Source organism: Xyrauchen texanus, chromosome 12 (assembly GCF_025860055.1).
Source record: "Xyrauchen texanus isolate HMW12.3.18 chromosome 12, RBS_HiC_50CHRs, whole genome shotgun sequence".
NCBI classification, from domain to species: Eukaryota; Metazoa; Chordata; class Actinopteri; order Cypriniformes; family Catostomidae; genus Xyrauchen; species Xyrauchen texanus.
In genome coordinates, this window is record NC_068287.1 from 25543848 (window position 1) to 25563254 (window position 19407).

At 40.2% G+C, this 19407-nt stretch overlaps 1 gene segment (V, D, J or C); it reads left to right on the plus strand.

Moving 5' to 3' along the window:
• Positions 1 to 19407, plus strand: part of LOC127652887 (Ig mu chain C region membrane-bound form-like) — a 176951-nt gene that overhangs the window by 155966 nt on the left and 1578 nt on the right. The window contains 4 exon segments of the C gene segment in view: positions 15836 to 15896; positions 17685 to 17990; positions 18506 to 18826; positions 18934 to 19251. Of these exon segments, the coding sequence occupies positions 15836 to 15896; positions 17685 to 17990; positions 18506 to 18826; positions 18934 to 19251 (1006 nt within the window).

The window sequence follows — 19407 nt, forward strand, 5'->3', positions numbered from 1 at the left end:
GGGCAATAGTCATAGTGCACAATTTAACTAATGCAAATAATTTTAAGACAGCAAGATGCTTTTTGAATAATAAATGAGGATAATGCTTACTTAAAATTACTACTTCTATTCATTTCAATCACATTTGGAATTTCATAACATTGCATGTTTTCTATAAACAAATCAATCTCCACTGTGATTACCCAGACTCTGTTGGCCCTAGGCCAGATTTTAGATTAGCACTTATTTACATGATTGGATCAAGTGAGCCCACTTTGAACTTTTTTCATATTTATTTGCCCAACATTTAAGAAAAACAATGTGTTTTATACCCCTTTAGCCCCTGCAACATGGGGGCTTTTTACCCTAAATACTATACCATCATTTCTCTTATTGAACTGTTGCTTAAAAAAGTTTGATTTAATCACCTTGAAAAAAATACAAATAACAAATAAGTATTTGATCTAACAATAAATGTGATAATATGAGGGATTCTCATTAGCTTCATAAATTTGCAACATTTTAAAAATTATTTAATATTAGATCGATTTGCCTCAAAATCAACTTTTAGACATGACATGCAAAGATCTCATGGATCAGGAAACTTTTGCTGTGCATAGTGACAAACAGGTAGGAACGTGCTCTGTTCGTTTTTGTTGCTATTCAGTTTTTTCCAATAAAATGTGCCTTTTACCCTGGGGGGCCTTTAGCCTCATTATACAATAATGTGCGGATCTGTGTTTTATCTTAATTATACAGAACTGCGTATGAAAATGTACCTGGAAATGCCAGCAGTGCACTTTTAATGTGAGCCCACAGATGTACATATTTTAATATCGGTCAATAAAACATTCTGTATTTCTCCCTTGATTCTACATGTAAAAATTATAATTCTCTCATCATTTACTCAACCCCTTTACTGTATTTGTAGACACGCACTCAAGGAAAGGAGTGGGAATGAGCTTCTCTCTTGAGCGCACCAAGGAGACTGCAGATGTCAAAATTCATCAAGAAAAAGGAGTTACCTTTTGGTCTGTTCTCACCCAAAACCGATCAAACTGCTTCAGAGGACATGGATTAAACCACTTGAGTCATTTGGATGCCTTTATGCTGCCTTTATGTCCTATTTGGAGGTTGAAAGTTTTGACCCCATTGACTTGCATTCGGATAATAACACATAGGCCTAATAGTCATATATCCTTCAAAACATTATTTGTTTGTGTCCCACTGAAAGAAAATCATATGAGTATAAGGTTGAGTAAATGATGAGAGCATTTGGGGACAATCTTTTCCTTTAATCTAAACGTATTAATACCTGTCCTAAACACATGGGGGTTTTGGATCTGGATTCAAACAGGCATTTAATTACTTATAAACAATTAGGGTTCCCATGGTATTAGAAACTCTTTGTCAATTTAAAAGAATTTCCAGGCCTGCAAAAGTCATGGAACGACTTTTATTTCTATAGTATATTTATTATTATTGTTATTATTATTTCACTGGAAAGAAATTTGCTCTTCGTGACAATCTAAAATTGTATTATGTCTTCGTAGATCATATTTAATGCTCCACAAGTAAAGCTTCATATTCTGATTTGCATGTTTGTTTATTATTTGTTAGCTTGAATCAGTTTTATAATCATATTCTTTAAACTATCTGTCGTCTTTTACTGTGCTAATAAATAATGTATACTGTAATATGCTGGTAGACGCAGTCAGCGAAATAAACACTAGAACTAAACACTAAAGCATTCGTTATTGTCCGGATATATAGCACTGTGATAACTACAACTACCACCATGATTTACTTATGTACATAAACTCTATGGAGACGCGAGACTAAATGAAACCGTAATTAGATAAATCTGAGACGAATCAAGCGAGCATGTAACACCAGGTGATAACTTATAAAACAGTCGTTCAGCACAGCATATTGAAGTGTTTTACTTCACTCATGGTTTAAAAAGGTAGAATATTTGTTCTACACAACCAGGTTCATCCATTCTAAATTATACACATGCGTTTATAACGGTTTGAAATTCGTATTTTGTTATTTATTAGAGAACATTCCTCAAATGTTTAGTCGAAATTTTCAAGTATTATAATAATCAAATATTGTTTGTAAGACTATATTCTGCTACATGTGTTTAGTGTTTAACGGTTGAATTTCAATTCCAGTCTTTAAAAGAATGTTATTAAAATATCGAGTTAGCATGTTAGGTAAGGTAAGATCTTGCTATGGTGTGGATCGCTGTGTATTATAGCGGGTACGGTACACGGTGATAAAAACTGCGACAAAAACCTCCGTCCCAGTCTAAAATATGATACGACTTTGTTCCATAACGGTCCTCGTTAAGAATACACTTTGGCTTCATTTTGGTTCAAATAAAATTAGTAAATCATGTATAAATAAGCCTTTTAAAATTTTAAACTGTAATACGAACTTTTAGCAACAGAAGGGAAATGTGTTGTGTCCATCAATAGTTCGTGCAGAGCTTGCTGCTTGAGTATTTGAGCCCGCATGCATCACTGTGTATGGGGTGGCCACAGTGAAATGTTCCTCTGCATAAACCTCCAAAACAAAAACGTGTTGGGCTATACAACAGTGACCTTATAAAGTGGTCATGTGGTAGGTCCTACATATTTCATGTCATTGTTAACTTGTTTGATTTTGTTTTAAATCAACTTTTAACTTTGAAACCATCATATAAAATATATTTTTATAGTATATAAAAAAGTGGGTTTGAAAAGTCCAAATCATTCAGTATATAAAACAACCCCTAAATGATTAATGGATTTACCGTCTGTGTGCTCTGAGGTCAAGATTTGACATAAGATTAGTTCTCTTGAGGGAGGTTTGTTTTTGTTATGGTGTGTATCTCTGTGTATAACTGGGGGCACAGTAATTCAAGCCGCTACAAAAAGCTCAGAACCTTTCCTAAGCATCAGACTTCAGACAGCGAACCTAAGTTAAAAAAAAAGTTAAGTTAAAATATTTTTTTTTCAATACTTCAATATTTGTATTTTTTATGTGACAATGAACACTACACACTGCAGCATAGCAACATTGGTATTGAATAATGATATATGAAATCATTATACTTTAACTGGTCACTTTATTAGGTACACCTTTACACCTATTCATGGGATTATCAAATCAGCCAATTGTGTGACAGCAGTGTAATGCATAAAATCATGCAGATACGGGTCAGGAGTTTCAGTTAATGTTCACATCAACCATCAGTATGGGGAAAAATGTGATCTCAATGATTTTGACCATGGTATGATTGTTGGTGCCAGATGAGCTGGTTTGAGTATTTCTGTAACTGCTGATCTCCTGGTATTTTAAAGCACAACAGTCTCTAGAATTGACCAAGAAGCCAAAAACAAAACACATCCGGTGAGTAGCAGTTCTGTGGATGGTAACGCCTTGATGATGAGAGCTGTCAATGGAGAATGGCCACACTGGTTCCAGCTGACAGAAAGGCTATGGTAACTCAGATAACCACTCTGTGCAATTGTAGTGAGCAGAATAGCCTCTCAGAATGTACAACACATTGAATCTTGAGGCGGATGGGCTACAACAGCAGAAGACCACATCGGGCACTTTATTAAGACCACAGTGTTCCTAATAAAATGTTCAGTGAATGAATATAATATAATATCCTTATTTAAAGATCAATTAAGTTATTGTTGAATTTTAATCAATAAAAAAATGGATCTGTAACCATCTTGATGTATTTTTCTTTATATATATATATATATATATATATATATATATATATATATATATATATATATATATATATATATATACTGTATATATACATACAACAGGAGATCTTATGTAGAATTTAAAGCTGTCAACCCCAGTCACCATTCACTTTCATTTCAAGCTAAATTAACATTCTTTAAAATTTCAAAGGAAGACAGTTTGAAGGATCATATTCAATAATATATGATACTTACACATTTAGACTGACTCCACCACTCTGTGCATGGATATGCACCTTTATGGATGGCACTTGGTGCCCAACACACTCTTGAAAGTAATTTCCAGCAAATATTCCAGTGCCATTATTAACCTGTCCAACAAATTTCTCAGTCTGACTAAAAAAATCCAAACATTTCAAACATTATGCTTTATTATGTCTTGTAACTTCACCTTACTTTGTTATCTCTTGTAAATAACATGTTCTCTCTCTCTCTCTCTCTCTCTCTCTCTCTCTCTCTCTCTCTCTCTCTCTCTACACACACACACACACACACAAAAGATTACTGTAAATGAAAATGGCTAACTGAGGGTTGTTTATGTAATATTTTTGCTTCAGATCGTGAAGATTCTTCCTACCAATATGCAGGTGTTTCCTGGTGAAACTGAATGAGGTAGAATCAAACCTCAGAGTACCAGAGTAACCATATAATTTTCTTCTCTGAATGGATGCTTACTGGCTTTTAGTGTTTAACAATGGTATTTCATAATTCTTTTATTATTTGACCTATTTTGCATTTATATTGGGGAGACCAGACCTAACAGTCAAGCTTTTAATGCCTCTCTTTAGTAGCATATCTTTAACTCTACGTCTGTGTTAAACATTTCATTATAAGATTTTAGGATAATTTAAAAAGTAAAGTATATGAAACAAAACGATTCATGAAGTAACAGAAGTGGAAAAGTTTAAGTACAAACATATCAAACTTTAATTTGTCCCAAAAATGTATTATTAATGATGTAATTATTAAATTGTATATATGTATGACATTTATAACAACGTGTGACAACCTGCCCCATTAAAAATGGGATGGTAAAATACACACAAACTATTCTTATTTAAAATATGTTTGAACAAGGTGTTTAAAACCAACATACAAAACGTCTGCTAGAGAAAACACATACGATATGCACAATTGGACTTTTGATATATTGTAGGCCTATAGCCCTTGTGCCAACTTCGCCTTGTTACAACAAGCAAAATAAGTAAGCCAATTTAATCTTGAACATCTGTTTAGTGCTATTGTGCATTGATATAAATGCAAAATGTCATGGAAACAATATATATATATATATGCACACACACACACACTGGTGGCCAAAAGTTTGGAATAATGTTCAGATTTTGCTGTTTCAGAAGGAAATTGGTACTTTAATTCACAAAAGTGGCATTCGACTGATCACACAGTATAGTCAGGACATTATGATGTAAAAAAACATCACTATTTAAAATAAATAATTTTTGATCAAGTCTAGACAGGCCCCATTTCCAGCAGCCATCACTCCAACACCTTATCCTTGAGTTATCATATATCAAACACAGTTGAAAAATATTTGGTTTGTTAAATTAATCTTAACATTGTCTTTGTGTTCGTTTTTGAGTTGCCACAGTATGCGATAAACTGGAATGTCTTAAGGTCAATATTAGGTAAAAAATGGCAAAAAAGAAAAAGCTTTCTCTAAAAACTTGTCAGTCAATCATTGTTTTGAGGAATGAAGGCTATACAATGCTTGAAATTGCCCCAAAAAATTTGTTTTAAGATTTCATGCGAGGGTGTACACTACAGTCTTCAAAGACAAAGGAGGACAGAAAGAGATGTGGAAGGCCAGAAGTACAACTAAACAAGAGGATAAGTACATCAGAGTCTCTAGTTTGAGAAATAGATGCCTCCGATGTCCTCAGCTGACAGCTTCATTGAATTCTACATGCTCAACACCAGTTTCATGTACAAAAGTAAAGAGAAGACTCAGGGGTGCAGGCATTATGGGAAAAATTGCAAAGAAAAAGCCACTTTTGAAACAGAAAAACAAATTTAGTGTGTGCAAAGAAACACAGACATTGGACAACAGATAATTGGAAAAGAGTGTTATGGATCTCAAACCCTGAGATTTTGTGGGATCAGCTAGACAGTAAGGTGTGTGAGAAGTGGCCGACAAGACAGCCACATCTTTGGCTAGTGCTACAGGATGCGTGGGGTGAAATGTCAGCTGAAGTACAGTGAGGAAAATAAGTATTTGAACACCCTGCTATTTTGCAAGTTCTCCCACTTAGAAATCATGGAGGGGTCTGAAATTGTCATCGTAGGTGCATGTCCACTGTGAGAGACATAATCTAAAAAAACAATCCAGAAATCACAATGTATGATTTTTTAACTATTTATTTGTATGATACAGCTGCAAATAAGTATTTGAACACCTGAGAAAATCAATGTTAATATTTGGTACAGTAGCCTTTGTTTGCAATTACAGAGGTCAAACGTTTCCTGTAGTTTTTCACCAGGTTTGCACACACTGCAGGAGGGATTTTGGCCCACTCCTCCACACAGATCTTCTCTAGATCAGTCAGGTTTCTGGGCTGTTGCTGAGAAACACGGAGTTTGAGCTCCCTCCAAAGATTCTCTATTGGGTATAGGTCTGGAGACTGGCTAGGCCACGCCAGAACCTTGATATGCTTCTTACAGAGCCACTCCTTGGTTATCCTGGCTGTGTGCTTCGGGTCATTGTCATGTTGGAAGACCCAGCCTCGACCCATCTTCAATGCTCTAACTGAGGGAAGGAGGTTGTTCCCCAAAATCTCGCAATACATGGCCCCGGTCATCCTCTCCTTAATACAGTGCAGTCAGCCCTGTCCCATGTGCAGAAAAACACCCCCAAAGCATGATGCTACCACCCCCATGCTTCACAGTAGGGATGGTGTTCTTGGGATGGTACTCATCATTCTTCTTCCTCCAAACACGGTTAGTGGAATTATGACCAAAAAGTTCTATTTTGGTCTCATCTGACCACATGACTTTCTCCCATGACTCCTCTGGATCATCCAAATGGTCATTGGAAAACTTAAGACGGGCCTTGACATGTGCTGGTTTAAGCAGGGGAACCTTCCGTGCCATGCATGATTTCAAACCATGACGTCTTAGTGTATTACCAACAGTAACCTTGGAAACGGTGGTCCCAGCTCTTTTCAGGTCATTGACCAGCTCCTCCCATGTAGTTCTGGGCTGATTTCTCACCTTTCTTAGGATCACTGAGACCACACGAGGTGAGATCTTGCATGGAGCCCCAGTCCGAGGGAGATTGACAGTCATGTTTAGCTTCTTCCATTTTCTAATGATTGCTCCAACAGTGGACCTTTTTTCACCAAGCTGCTTGGCAATTTCCCGTAGCCCTTTCCAGCCTTGTGGAGGTGTACAATTTTGTCTCTAGTGTCTTTGGACAGCTCTTTGGTCTTGGTCATGTTAGTAGTTGGATTCTTACTGATTGTATGGGGTGGACAGGTGTCTTTATGCACCTAATGACCTCAAATAGGTGCATCTAATTTAGGATAATAAATGGAGTGGAGGTGGACATTTTAAAGGCAGACTAACAGGTCTTTGAGGGTCAGAATTCTAGCCGATAGACAGGTGTTCAAATACTTATTTGCAGCTGTATCATACAAATAAATAGTTAAAAAATCATACATTGTGATTTCTGGATTTTTTTTTTTAGATTATGTCTCTCACAGTGGACATGCACCTACGATGACAATTTTAGACCCCTCCATGTTTTCTAAGTGGGAGAACTTGCAAAATAGCAGGGTGTTCAAATACTTATTTTCCTCACTGTATCTGGACAAACTCTGTCTCTACTAAATTAATTGTACAGTTTGAAAAAAGACCATGAAATTCCTCATTCAGTATTCAGACCAATTGAAAATAGGCTATGTAGCTATATCTTGAAGACAGACAGACCGACAGACAGACAGACAGACAGACAGATAGATGGGCATATTAGACTCCGTAGTGGGGCTGGCTACGAACTCCTCCGCCGAGTTTGTGAACCATTGGGCTAGGGAGGAAGGACATCCAGGGTCCATGACTTTGTGAACTCGACTGGGGATAAAGTGTACGTTTTCACCTCAGACTTGTTCCTCGTCGGCAGCTGCTGACTCCAGAGGAGGAGATGGCGGGCGAGTTGAGACATGCGACGAGAATGTATGCTGCCTTGGTGATTTATATATGCTATTGTCGCTGTATTGTCAGACCGGACCAACACATGCTTGCCCTGGGTTAACAGCAATAGCCTCCGCAGGCGAGTAGTACAGCCAGCAACTCTAGGCAGTTGATGTGCCAACCTAGTTGCGGTCCTGACCAGGAACTGGCGGCTGCGTGCCCATTGCACACAGTGCCCCAGCCCAGTTTGGAGTTGTCTGTGGTGACCACGACATGTCTGGACACTTGCTGTAGGTGAATTCCTGCCCATAGATACGCAAGGTTTGTCCAAGGGCTGAATAAGTGGAAGCAGAGCGGCATGATAGCTACGCGATGTGTGCCGCAGCGCCATGCCCATCTCGGGACTCAAGTCTGAAGCCTGAGTGACGTGACTGCCGCTGAGGAGTCCATATGCCCCAGGAGACTCTGAAAGTGTTTCAGTGGAACCGCTGTCCTCCACCTAAATGACTTCAGTCAGTTCAGAACCAATATCGCACCCTCGCTTGTGAGGCATGCTATCATTGAGACATGTTGTCTAACTCCATGCCGAGAAAAGAGATGCTCTGAACTGGGGAGAGCTTGCTCTTTTCCCAGGTGACCCGAAGACGGCTGAGGTGCCTGAGCACCAAATCCCTGTGTGTGCACAGCAACTCTCAAGAGTGTGCTAGAATCGGCCGGTCGTAGAGGTCATATCACGGTGGTGGAATGACTTTCCCAACTCAATCCGGGAAGCTAACTCACTCTCTATCTTCAAAAAACGGCTAAAAACACATCTTTTCCAAAAGCACTTAACCGGTCACTAAAAAAAAAAAAATATTTACATTTCTTGTTGCACTTAAATCTGTTTTGTATACTATTCTGATGATAGTGAAACTTTGTAATATGGCACTTTTTGTACCACTGTCTCCCTAAGATGATTCGCTGATGTTCTTCCTCTTTTGTAAGTCACTTTGGATAAAAGCGTCTGCCAAATGAATAAATGTAAATGTAAATGTAGTTGAGTATGTGGATGCCCACTCCCCTTAATGGGGCAAGAGCTGCCTCTGTGACTTTCATGAAGACAGGGACAGGCTGAAGGGGAGGACCTTGTACTGATATGCCTGGTTGTCGAAGGCAAACCGTAGGAAGGGTCTATGTCAAGGTAGACCCGAGACGTGAATTTACGTGTCCTTCAGGTCTACCACCACAAACCAATCTTAATGCTGAAAATGTGTTTCTGCGTCAGCATCTTGAACGGGAGTCTGTGTAAGGCCCAGTTCAGAACTCGCAGGTCCAAGATTGGCCGCAACCAACCACCTTTCTTTGGCATGATGAAGTAAGGACTGTAGAACCCTTTCCCATCTCGGCTGGAGGAACAGGCTGTATCGCGCCCTTGCAAAGAAGGGTCGTGATCTCTTCACACTGTGTAGCTGTGAAGCGGACACTGCTGAACTGAATTGCATAGCTGAGTTGGATGGTCCTGGCCAGCCATCGTGACAGGTTGGGAAGCGTTAGCCTTGTGTCCAAGCTCCGGGCGAGGGACGCTAAGGGGATTATCGCATCTGACGTACCTGGGGGTGGGGCCTCACGGCGGGGGTGAGCAGGCGACATCGCGTCGGGAGTGTTGCCTCAACCTGAGGCGGCTGTGCTGAGAGGAACTCAAAGCACTTACCTAGCTCCGCAAAACCAGCATAGGGTAGGTTAGCAACTAAGGAGGAGGGCCTCTTGGGCCACCCTCGAGACTGGTCCCAACCAGTGGGCCGTGGACACTGATTACGTGACCCAAGGAGTGAGGAAACCACTCTCTTTTTGACAATGTGGGTACCACAGCCCGTTCGGGGTGTGGCGAACAAAAGAGAAAAAGAAACAAGGGATTTACCTCCAGGCCATCCAACGGGGAATGGAGTGGTCTGGAGACCATCTCCGTAGCGGACGTCTCACTCCCTGGGACATCCGTCTCAGGGGCACTTAGGAGCTGTGGCAGGGCGGAGGGCGGGGCCGGGTCGTGATCCTACACACCCGGTCCCGTATTAGGCTAATCAAGCCTCCGTGAGGGATAAAGGTCGACTGCAGTGTATCGTGTGGGAGAGAGAGATCGTTAACGGACATGTCCGTCATATGTGTATGTCTTTTGTTTCAGTTTAAATTTAAATCATTATTTATATTGTCAAGCCAGTTCTCGACTACTCCTTTCCATTGAATACCTTAACACTGGTGCCGAAACACAGGAAGGAGGAGGGATACACCTTAGTATAGTTCTCGCCACTACCGTCCACCCAAACGGCCATCTGCCAGGGGACGAGGAGCCCAGCCGCCTGGAAGAGGACGATGGCCGTTGACCGCGAGGGGAGAAGGGGCTCCTAGCCGACCACCTGGAGCGGTCAGGGCCGCTGCCAGGGGTGCAGGAGTCACCTACCGGCCGCTGAAACGCACCAGGGTTTGAGACCGCCGACCGCCTGAAGCGGGAGAACCGCTACCAGGGGTGGGGGAGACCCATTCTGTTCACCCGAGAACGCGTTCCATCCACCAGGGGCTGGAGGACTGCCTCTGATCCGCCCGGAGAGACGAGGCTGTCGTCCGATAGAGGGTGGAGGAGTGGCCGAGGAACAAGCTGCGGCATTTCAGAGAACTGGCGAGTAAGAGATTTTTTTCATCTCTCTCTCTCCTCTCTCTCTCTCACTGCCTCTCTACGTTGGCCTTTTCCCTCTCTTTTAAATTTTACAGTGTTTTTTTGGGGGGTACTACACTGTTACAGGAAGTACCCCCTCGGTTTAATTATTTCTGTTTCCCTCCCCTTGTCCCCTCCCTCGTCCAGGTAGACGGGGATGACCTGCCAGCAGACTAGGCTTAAAGCACGCCCTCCCCCCAGGGAAAGAGGGGGGGGGGTGTACGTCATGCTGGGGGCTCCCCAGCCTGAGAGAACGAGGGAGGAATGTGGCAGGGTGGAGGGCGGGGCTGGGTCATGATCTTACACACCCGGTCCCGTATTAGGCTAATCAAGCCTCCATGAGGGATAAAGGTCGACTGCAGAGGATCGTGCGGGAGAGAAAGATCTTTAACGGACATGTCCATCATATGTGTGTTTGTCTTTTGTTTCAGTTTATATTAAAATCATTATTTATATTGTCAAGCCGGTTCACGCCTCCTCCTTTCCATTGAATACCTTTACAGGAGCCTTCTGGGTCCTCTGGCCCGAGAGACGGGGGGCTCTGCACTGGGGCCGAGAACTGGGCTCGGGTTGAGGTGGAGCCGCCTGGGCTTTCGCCACTGCAGGGGGACGCCCTCGGTGAGCAAACGGGGTGCGGGATCTTGAGCCGCACCCCTGGGCAAGATGTGCTGGAAGCCTCCGTCTGCTTCTTCACCGCCAAGAACTGCTTGTCAAAGTCCTCAAGGGTTTCGCCGAAAAGTTCAATCTGGGAGATGGGCTTTGAGAAAGCTGGCTTTGTAGGGGTCCCTCAACTCGACCAGATTCAACCACAGGTGGCATTCCTGAACAACCAAGGTGGACATTGCCTGTCCGATCCCGATCCTGCAAGGTGGCGGCGTTTTGCGGGCACAAGTGCATCGCAACCGCCTTATCCTCCTGAGGGACCTCTGTGTAGCCGTCCAGGGTAGTGTGTGTGGACGAACCCTGAAGTCTGTTTTGGGCAGCGAAAGGTGCCTTTCATGACATCGTCAGTACGGGGGTGGCGTGGCCGTGAGCGGCACCCCGAACCCAGGAACCAATCATCAAGCCGCGAACGTTCAGGGGAGGGTGGAGGGTTCCAGTCCAACCCAATGCTCACAGCGGCCCGGTCAAGCATGGCGGTCAGCTCTGCTGAGACGAAGATGAATCGTATAAAGACGAATCTTTAAAAAGATGTTTGACGTCAGTGTGAATGCTCTAATAGAGAACATATACTCTTTAGCAGGAATATACACTCTTTTAGTGCTGTCGAAACGCCCAGGGGCGAAATCTGCACTCGACATGCAGAATTAGAGAAAGCCGCTGGAAATGCACCATACAGGTGAAACTCGAAAAATTTGAATATCGTGCAAAAGTTCATTAATTTCAGTAATTCAACTTAAAAGGTGAAACTAATATATTATATAGACTCATTACAAGCAAAGTAAGATATTTCAAGCCTTTATTTGATATAATTTTGATGATTATGGCTTACAGCTTATGAAAACCCCAAATTCAGAATCTCAGAAAATTAGAATATTGTGAAAAGGTTCAGTATTGTAGGCTCAAAGTGTCACACTCTAATCAGCTAAACACCTGCAAAGGGTTCCTGAGCCTTTAAATGGTCTCTCAGTCTGGTTCAGTTGAATTCACAATCATGGGGAAGACTGCTGACCTGACAGTTGTGCAGAAAACCATCATTGACACCCTCCACAAGGAGGGAAAGCCTCAAAAGGTAATTGCAAAAGAAGTTGGATGTTCTCAAAGTGCTGTATCAAAGCACATTAATAGAAAGTTAAGTGGAAGGGAAAAGTGTGGAAGAAAAAGGTGCACAAGCAGCAGGGATGACCGTAGCCTGGAGAGGATTGTCAGGAAAAGGCCATTCAAATGTGTGGGGAGCTTCACAAGGAGTGGACTGAGGCTGGAGTTACTGCATCAAGAGCCACCACACACAGACGGGTCCTGGACATGGGCTTCAAATGTCAAACGTCTTACCTGGGCTAAAGAAAAAAAGAACTGGTCTGTTGCTCAGTGGTCCAAAGTCCTCTTTTCTGATGAGAGCAAATTTTGCATCTCATTTGGAAACCAAGGTCCCAGAGTCTGGAGGAAGAATGGAGAGGCACACAATCCAAGATGCTTGAAGTCCAGTGTGAAGTTTCCACAGTCTGTGTTGGTTTGGGGATCCATGTCATCGGCTGGTGTTGGTCCACTGTGCTTTATTAAGTCCAGTGTCAACGCAGCCGTCTACCGGGACATTTTAGAGCACTTCATGCTTCCTTCAGCAGACAAGCTTTATGGAGATGCTGACTTCATTTTCCAGCAGGACTTGGCACCTGCCCACACTGCCAAAAGTACCAAAACCTGGTTCAATGACCATGGTATTACTGTGCTTGATTGGCCAGCAAACTCGCCTGACCTGAACCCCATAGAGAATCTATGGGGCATTGCCAAGAGAAAGATGAGAGACATGAGACCAAACAATGCAGAAGAGCTGAAGGCCGCTATTGAAGCATCTTGGTCTTCCATAACACCTCAGCAGTGCCACAGGCTGATAGCATCCATGCCACGCCGCATTGAGGCAGTAATTAATGCAAAAGGGGCCCAAATCAAGTACTGAGTACATATGCATGATTATACTTTTCAGAGGGCCGACATTTCTGTATTTAAAATCCTTTTTTTTTATTGATTTCATGTAATATTCTAATTTTCTGAGATTCTGAATTTGGGGTTTTCATAAGCTGTAAGCCATAATCATCAAAATTATATAAAATAAAGGCTTGAAATATCTTACTTTGCTTGTAATGAGTCTATATAATATATTAGTTTCACCTTTTAAGTTGAATTACTGAAATTAATGAACTTTTGCACGATATTCTAATTTTTCGAGTTTCACCTGTATATCCAACAGCATACGCTTCTTAAGAGTTGAATGGAACAGCTGTAGTATTCAGCTCGCTGATAGACAACAAGTCGGCTCCGAAGAAAAAATCTGAATGGAATTGCATTGCAGCTCCTTGTATACCCCTATGTGTATAAAAGTGGCATGCAAATTCCACTCACCAATTCTCATTGGCCTTTTCTCAAAGAATGTGAGGTGTTCGGGCTCTCAAGCGCTACATAGACACAACAGTGAGTGACAGAAGTGGAACTGTGGCAGCGGGGGCGTGGTCAAGCGCCCGTCCGGGAGAGAAAAGCGGTAAGGGCGCTTACACCTGAGCTAGATTATGTCTAACACCTGTCTCTAATTTCAGTGAGCACGGGGAGAGCGGCATAAAAGGCAGCCAGAGGGCCTCCATGAGAGAGAGAGAGTGACTTAAGATTTACTGTGTTTGTGTGTGAAAAAGCTCGCTTTTTTAAAAGTGCTCTGTGCACGTTGTGACATTTAATAAAGAAACCTCACCTCTGAGCCACTGCGTCAAGTGTCATCCCTTGGAGGAGATCATTACAGTCATCGATTCATGTTTTGAGACATATTTATTTTCTACAAGGTTGCGACAACAACAGAATTAAGCTAACCATGTTGTTTGCTTCACTAATTTAGTTGTGTTGTACACCCTTCTTGGGCAATCAAATGTTGCAAAACGTAGGGACTCATAGAGAAATTTCAGAGGCAATTGTTTAATTGATCACTCCTTTTCCATTTTTAAGCAGTGAGAAGTAGCAACGTTTCAGCTACAACAATCGTATGACATCCCCTACCAATATCTCCTGCCAGTTTTCAGTGAAAATCTATTTATGTTATTTGTGGGTTGTTAACACAGAGAAAATTTCAATAGAAAAAAAGACAAATTGCTGCCCATCTGAAATTTGGTGAAGATGTTCTGGATAAGTGAGACAAAATTGAAGCACGTGCACACATAGCACCATCAAAGCACCAAAAACAAGACAGAGCACCAACAAATAAAATTCCTTAAAAGTATTTATTATGGAAGAAGTGGTATATTTGTGAGAAGCTGTTTTTCTGCCTCTGGCCTGAAATGCTTGCTTACTCATTTAAGGTCCAACAAATACCAAGTTGTATCAGGAAATGTATCAGGAAATCAGAGTGGGTCATCTGTCTGTGAAAGTTCATGCAATGATGCAAAACACATCCGTTATAGCACACATACATCACCCATACATCTATTTAATGTGAGTGTTTACATCTGGAAGACATATTTTTTATGTTGTTTACTCATCTGCAATACGTCTATAAAAATATGTCAATAAGCTTGTCTTGGATGTCAATAAGACATTCAGCAGATGTCTTTGAGATGTTTATTATTTTGAATGTGTGTAATCTAATTTTTTAAGATGTTAATCAGATTGTGATGATCATCCAGATCAAAAGATCTAAAACAGACATCTTGAGATGTAGGTAATGCTATCTGGAATAATAAGAATTGCTCTGTTGTAGGGTTTTGTCATTAAGGACTAAAAATATAATATCAATCCTTTACCTGGCTTCACATCTATTTAAAAGAATGCTATTTGAGCAAAAGGTAAAATAAAAAATGTTAGGTTTAGGTTATTTTGATCACAAGAACATTGTTGCATCATGAGGGTTTTTGGTCGGTAACCCTAAAGGATCAGTAACTGTGATGACTACTTCGACTACTGGGGAAAAGGAACCCAAGTCACCGTTTCCTCAGGTAAGATATTTTGTAGTGTTCTATGTCTGTTGATTTTTGTATATATATATTTGTTTTCATCAGAAGATTAGAAAACAAGTCTTTTTACAACATAACATTGGGACATATTTAATTTGATAATACTTCTTTGACTGAAAGGAAAATAAAAGGGACAACGGTAGGCAAGCGGATCCAATATGTCCGTTCAGAAAAACAAACCTTTTTCAGAATTAAAAAAGTGTGCACTAAAAAAAAAAAAATCTAAATAAATTCGACGCTTTGCGAAAATCGGTCACGACAATACAGGCCTACGTGAATTGCGTAGAATATAGAATAAGGGTTATAGTATGGGAATTGTCATAAACCTTTCCGCTGTGACGATCGCTTTGACTATTGGGGGAAAGGAACAATGGTGACTGTGACATCAGGTAAGAAGTTACATTTTTGTTTGTTTTGTTTTGATAGGAAACCAACCAACCAAACAACATATTTAATAGTAGCCTAACAATTGTAATAATGGCATTTCTGTCCGCGAGAAAACATCGAGATAATGGAAGCATTGTCTTGCATTAAAATGTTTTGTAGACTGACTAACTGGCAAGAAATTGCGTTCGCATTTTTGTATACTGAATTATATTGAAAAGTATCACTGTGACGCTGCTTTTGACTACTGGGGAAAAGGCACGTCGGTCACAGTGACATCTGGTAAGTTTAATTTCAACTAATCGTGGCATTAACTTTGGCACATGGGTCTATTTTAAATTACTGTAAATCTATGTATTTATATGGAGCATGTTTTTCGGTCAGTTTTGCAATAATAACCCCTAGTTAAAGGAAAGGGTTCAGGTCGAATTGTCAAATGTTGTGGGTTATGATGTTGAAAGATTTGTCACGTTGATGAGCTTAGTAGCTACTTTTTGTACAATATCCTTGAGTAAAGCTGTCAATGTGACAATGCTTTCGACTACTGGGGGAAAGGAACAATGGTCACTGTATCATCAGGTAAGAAAAATATCTAACTATTTATGATCTACCGGATAAAAAAAAATTATTGAAGATTGATAAATATCTAGCCTACTCGGTAAATTTTGGGGGGGAAAAAAATTATATTTCTACACCAGAGAATTGTAACTGCGATTTACTAATTCATCAACAATTAGATTCAGTGCATTGTTAATTCCAAACTGGCCAGGAACGCAAAGCTATTAAAATTTACATTCAACAGAAGTAGGTGCGTGCTATTTTATATTACGATGAAATGTGCTCAGAACATTGTGTAACTGGGCTTTCGACTACTGGGGAAGCGGCACCAAAGTCACAGTAACAAACGGTAGGTTTTATGGTTTATCACTGCAAGGAAAATTATTTTGACAAAATGTTACATTTAGCTAGAATTCGTTTTTATTAGCCTGTATTATATTTATTTCGTTCTATTGTATTATGATCGTGTTAGTTGGGCTGTTTTCAAATGTAATAGGGTCGTTGAAAGAACCACATAAAGGGCCTATAACAATTTTATTGTAAAGTTAGTAGCGAAAAACGAATAACATTTATTCGGACAACGACTCCTTTCAGAATTCACTCTTTTCGCTTTTTTTCCTTTTATTCTGCACAAACTGTACAATTAGTTGTTCTTGAAATCAGCCAGAGCAAAAAAAGACAGTAAAAAAAAGACTTTAATAACTGCGCAGTATCAGTTATATTTTCTACGCTGTTATGAATAAAAAGAGCTTTTGTGGTTTAATTGTTCGAGAAATAAAATGTCCTTAGCTTGCAAATATTAATAAGTCCTAAATGGCAAAGTTTTGGTGACAAATGCCTGAAGAAGTTATTTAAAAAATGTTTTAAGAAAGTATTTTGAACTTTGTTATTTAATTTTAAATTTCGGCAGTATGCGTAAATATTTATTTATTTTGGTTTATTGACTATGTTCTGCCCTTGACTGCACTTGCCCACAAGGGTTTTGGCAGTGTTTAATTTTTCAATATTAAATTTCATTTAATTAATCACTAAGCAAAATGTGTTATTTTGATTTCATATTTTCAAGTAATGCAACAAGTTCATTGTACTGTAATGCTCTTCTATTTCCACTTTAATGGTTGTAATTGTATTTATAGCCTAAATGTATGCATTTCATAATTTGCATTAAGTGTGCCACAAATTAAAACATTGAAACAAACTGAGAAGTAACTCTGCGTTCAAAAATTCTAATTTGGTTTAAATGTATTATGATTCTCTTATTGCAGTATTGTGTTTAAACATTGTTTCGCCTAAATCAAGAGATATAGTAGTCTCTGTAGGGGCTTCCAGTTTAAATGGTAACGCATGGCGCGAGCAATGGGTTAAGAGTTCAGGGAACCCACAAACTGATTAAAAGAAATGTCGCTTTGGATAAAAGTGTCTGCCAAATGCTTAAATGTATTTATTGTTACTCATATAGGCCAAGTTTAATAGGTTGTACATTTGTCTAATAAAGATTTCATGTTTTTGCAGCTCAAACAACTGCGCCTCGTTCACTCTTTGCCATGGCTCAGTGTGGTTATGATTCCGATGGGTTTCTCACTGTCGGCTGCATAGCAGCAGGTTTCTCGCCTGCTGACTCACTCACTTTCGAATGGACGGATCCTGATGGGAAAAAGATGAATGATTTCGTAAAGTATCCAGCTACCGGACAAGCTGGAGCCTACACCTCAATCAGCCACATGCGCCTGAATAAAATCGATTGGGAGGCTAAAAAAGGTTACAAATGTGTAGCGGGAAATTCTGCAAACAAGATAACAGCTTCTGTGGCTCCACCAAGTAAGTAACTACATGTTGACATTCTGTAATTGTTGGGTTAATGTTATGTTGTTGTTTTTTCAAGAAACTAAGTCCAAACACACAGACACACACTCTTTTTGGTTTTGTCAAATCTCAGAATGTTTTAATCTCAGCAAAGGGATAACAGTTATTATAGGTACTGTTGTTCATGTCAAACAATTGTCCAAATCTCATGTCAGTGCGAATGCATAAGAATTTACCGAGTAGGCCTACACAAGTCTAACACGCTGGAACACAAATGCATGTGATTCCTTTTAGTACTGACAATAATAAGTGCCCTTATGCTTCAAGACTCCAAACCAGGAATTTGCAATGCTTCCTTGGAACCAAATGACAAATTTAAAAAAAGAAAAGAGAGCCAAGGTTAAATACACAATATCTAACATTGACATACAAAGTCGTCTACAAGATCCTCTCATTTGCTTGCTTAAAAAAGCATGTAGCACTATTTTCTGTCGCTTTTCATGTCCTCTCTGCCTCCTGTATGTTGCCAGCCCCACCGCCAGATCAGCGTGCATCTGTGTACTTAACGGCTCCTACAAAAATGGAGCTGGACAATGGAACAGCTACCTTCATCTGCTTAGCCAAGCAGTTTTCGCCTAAAAAACACTCGTTTAAGTGGTTTCAGGATGACAAGGAGGTGAAAAACGGGGTAACTGACAAATGTCTAGATGAGAAGAAAAGCAGCATAACTGAATATAGTGCCACAAGCATTTTACAAATCAGTGCCGACGAATGGAAGAAACCAAACACCAAAATTAAGTGTGAGTTCGAGCACAAGGCTGGGAATGAAATCAGAGAGGCTGAATACATGGGTATGTTTTATTTTGTTAACGTTTTAAAAGTCTAATGTCTATGTTGCTTTATTTAAATTATGTTTGCCTTTTCCTGAAACTGTTGTGTGTTTGCTTTCAACTCATAGTCACCGATATAGAGGATGTCAGAGTTAATATAGACATAATCCCACCCTCCATTGAGGACATGCTGAAAAGAAAAGCTGGAGATCTGAAGTGCAAAGTTACAGGAGAGTTGTCAGGGTTTACCAAAATTGAAATCAGAACGAAAGCATCTGAATTCCCCATCAAAGAATACCCAGAGGAACAAATCGCAAACAAAAAGAATCTGGAACTTGTTGCTCGTATAGGTTATGATGAATGGAGCAATGGCACAACATTTTTGTGCATTGTGGAACACAAAACATTAGCAGTGCCTCAAGAAAAGGAGTACTCCAGAGAAAATGGTATAACATTTTCTTTAAACATTTTTAGCACAATTATTGTTTCCAAATATTTCTTATTTTTTCTAATTGTATTATAGTAATTTAGAAGAGCAGCAACATATCTTTTAATACTTAACATGCACTTTGTCTTAACTTACTATAGCATGATTTTCTCGA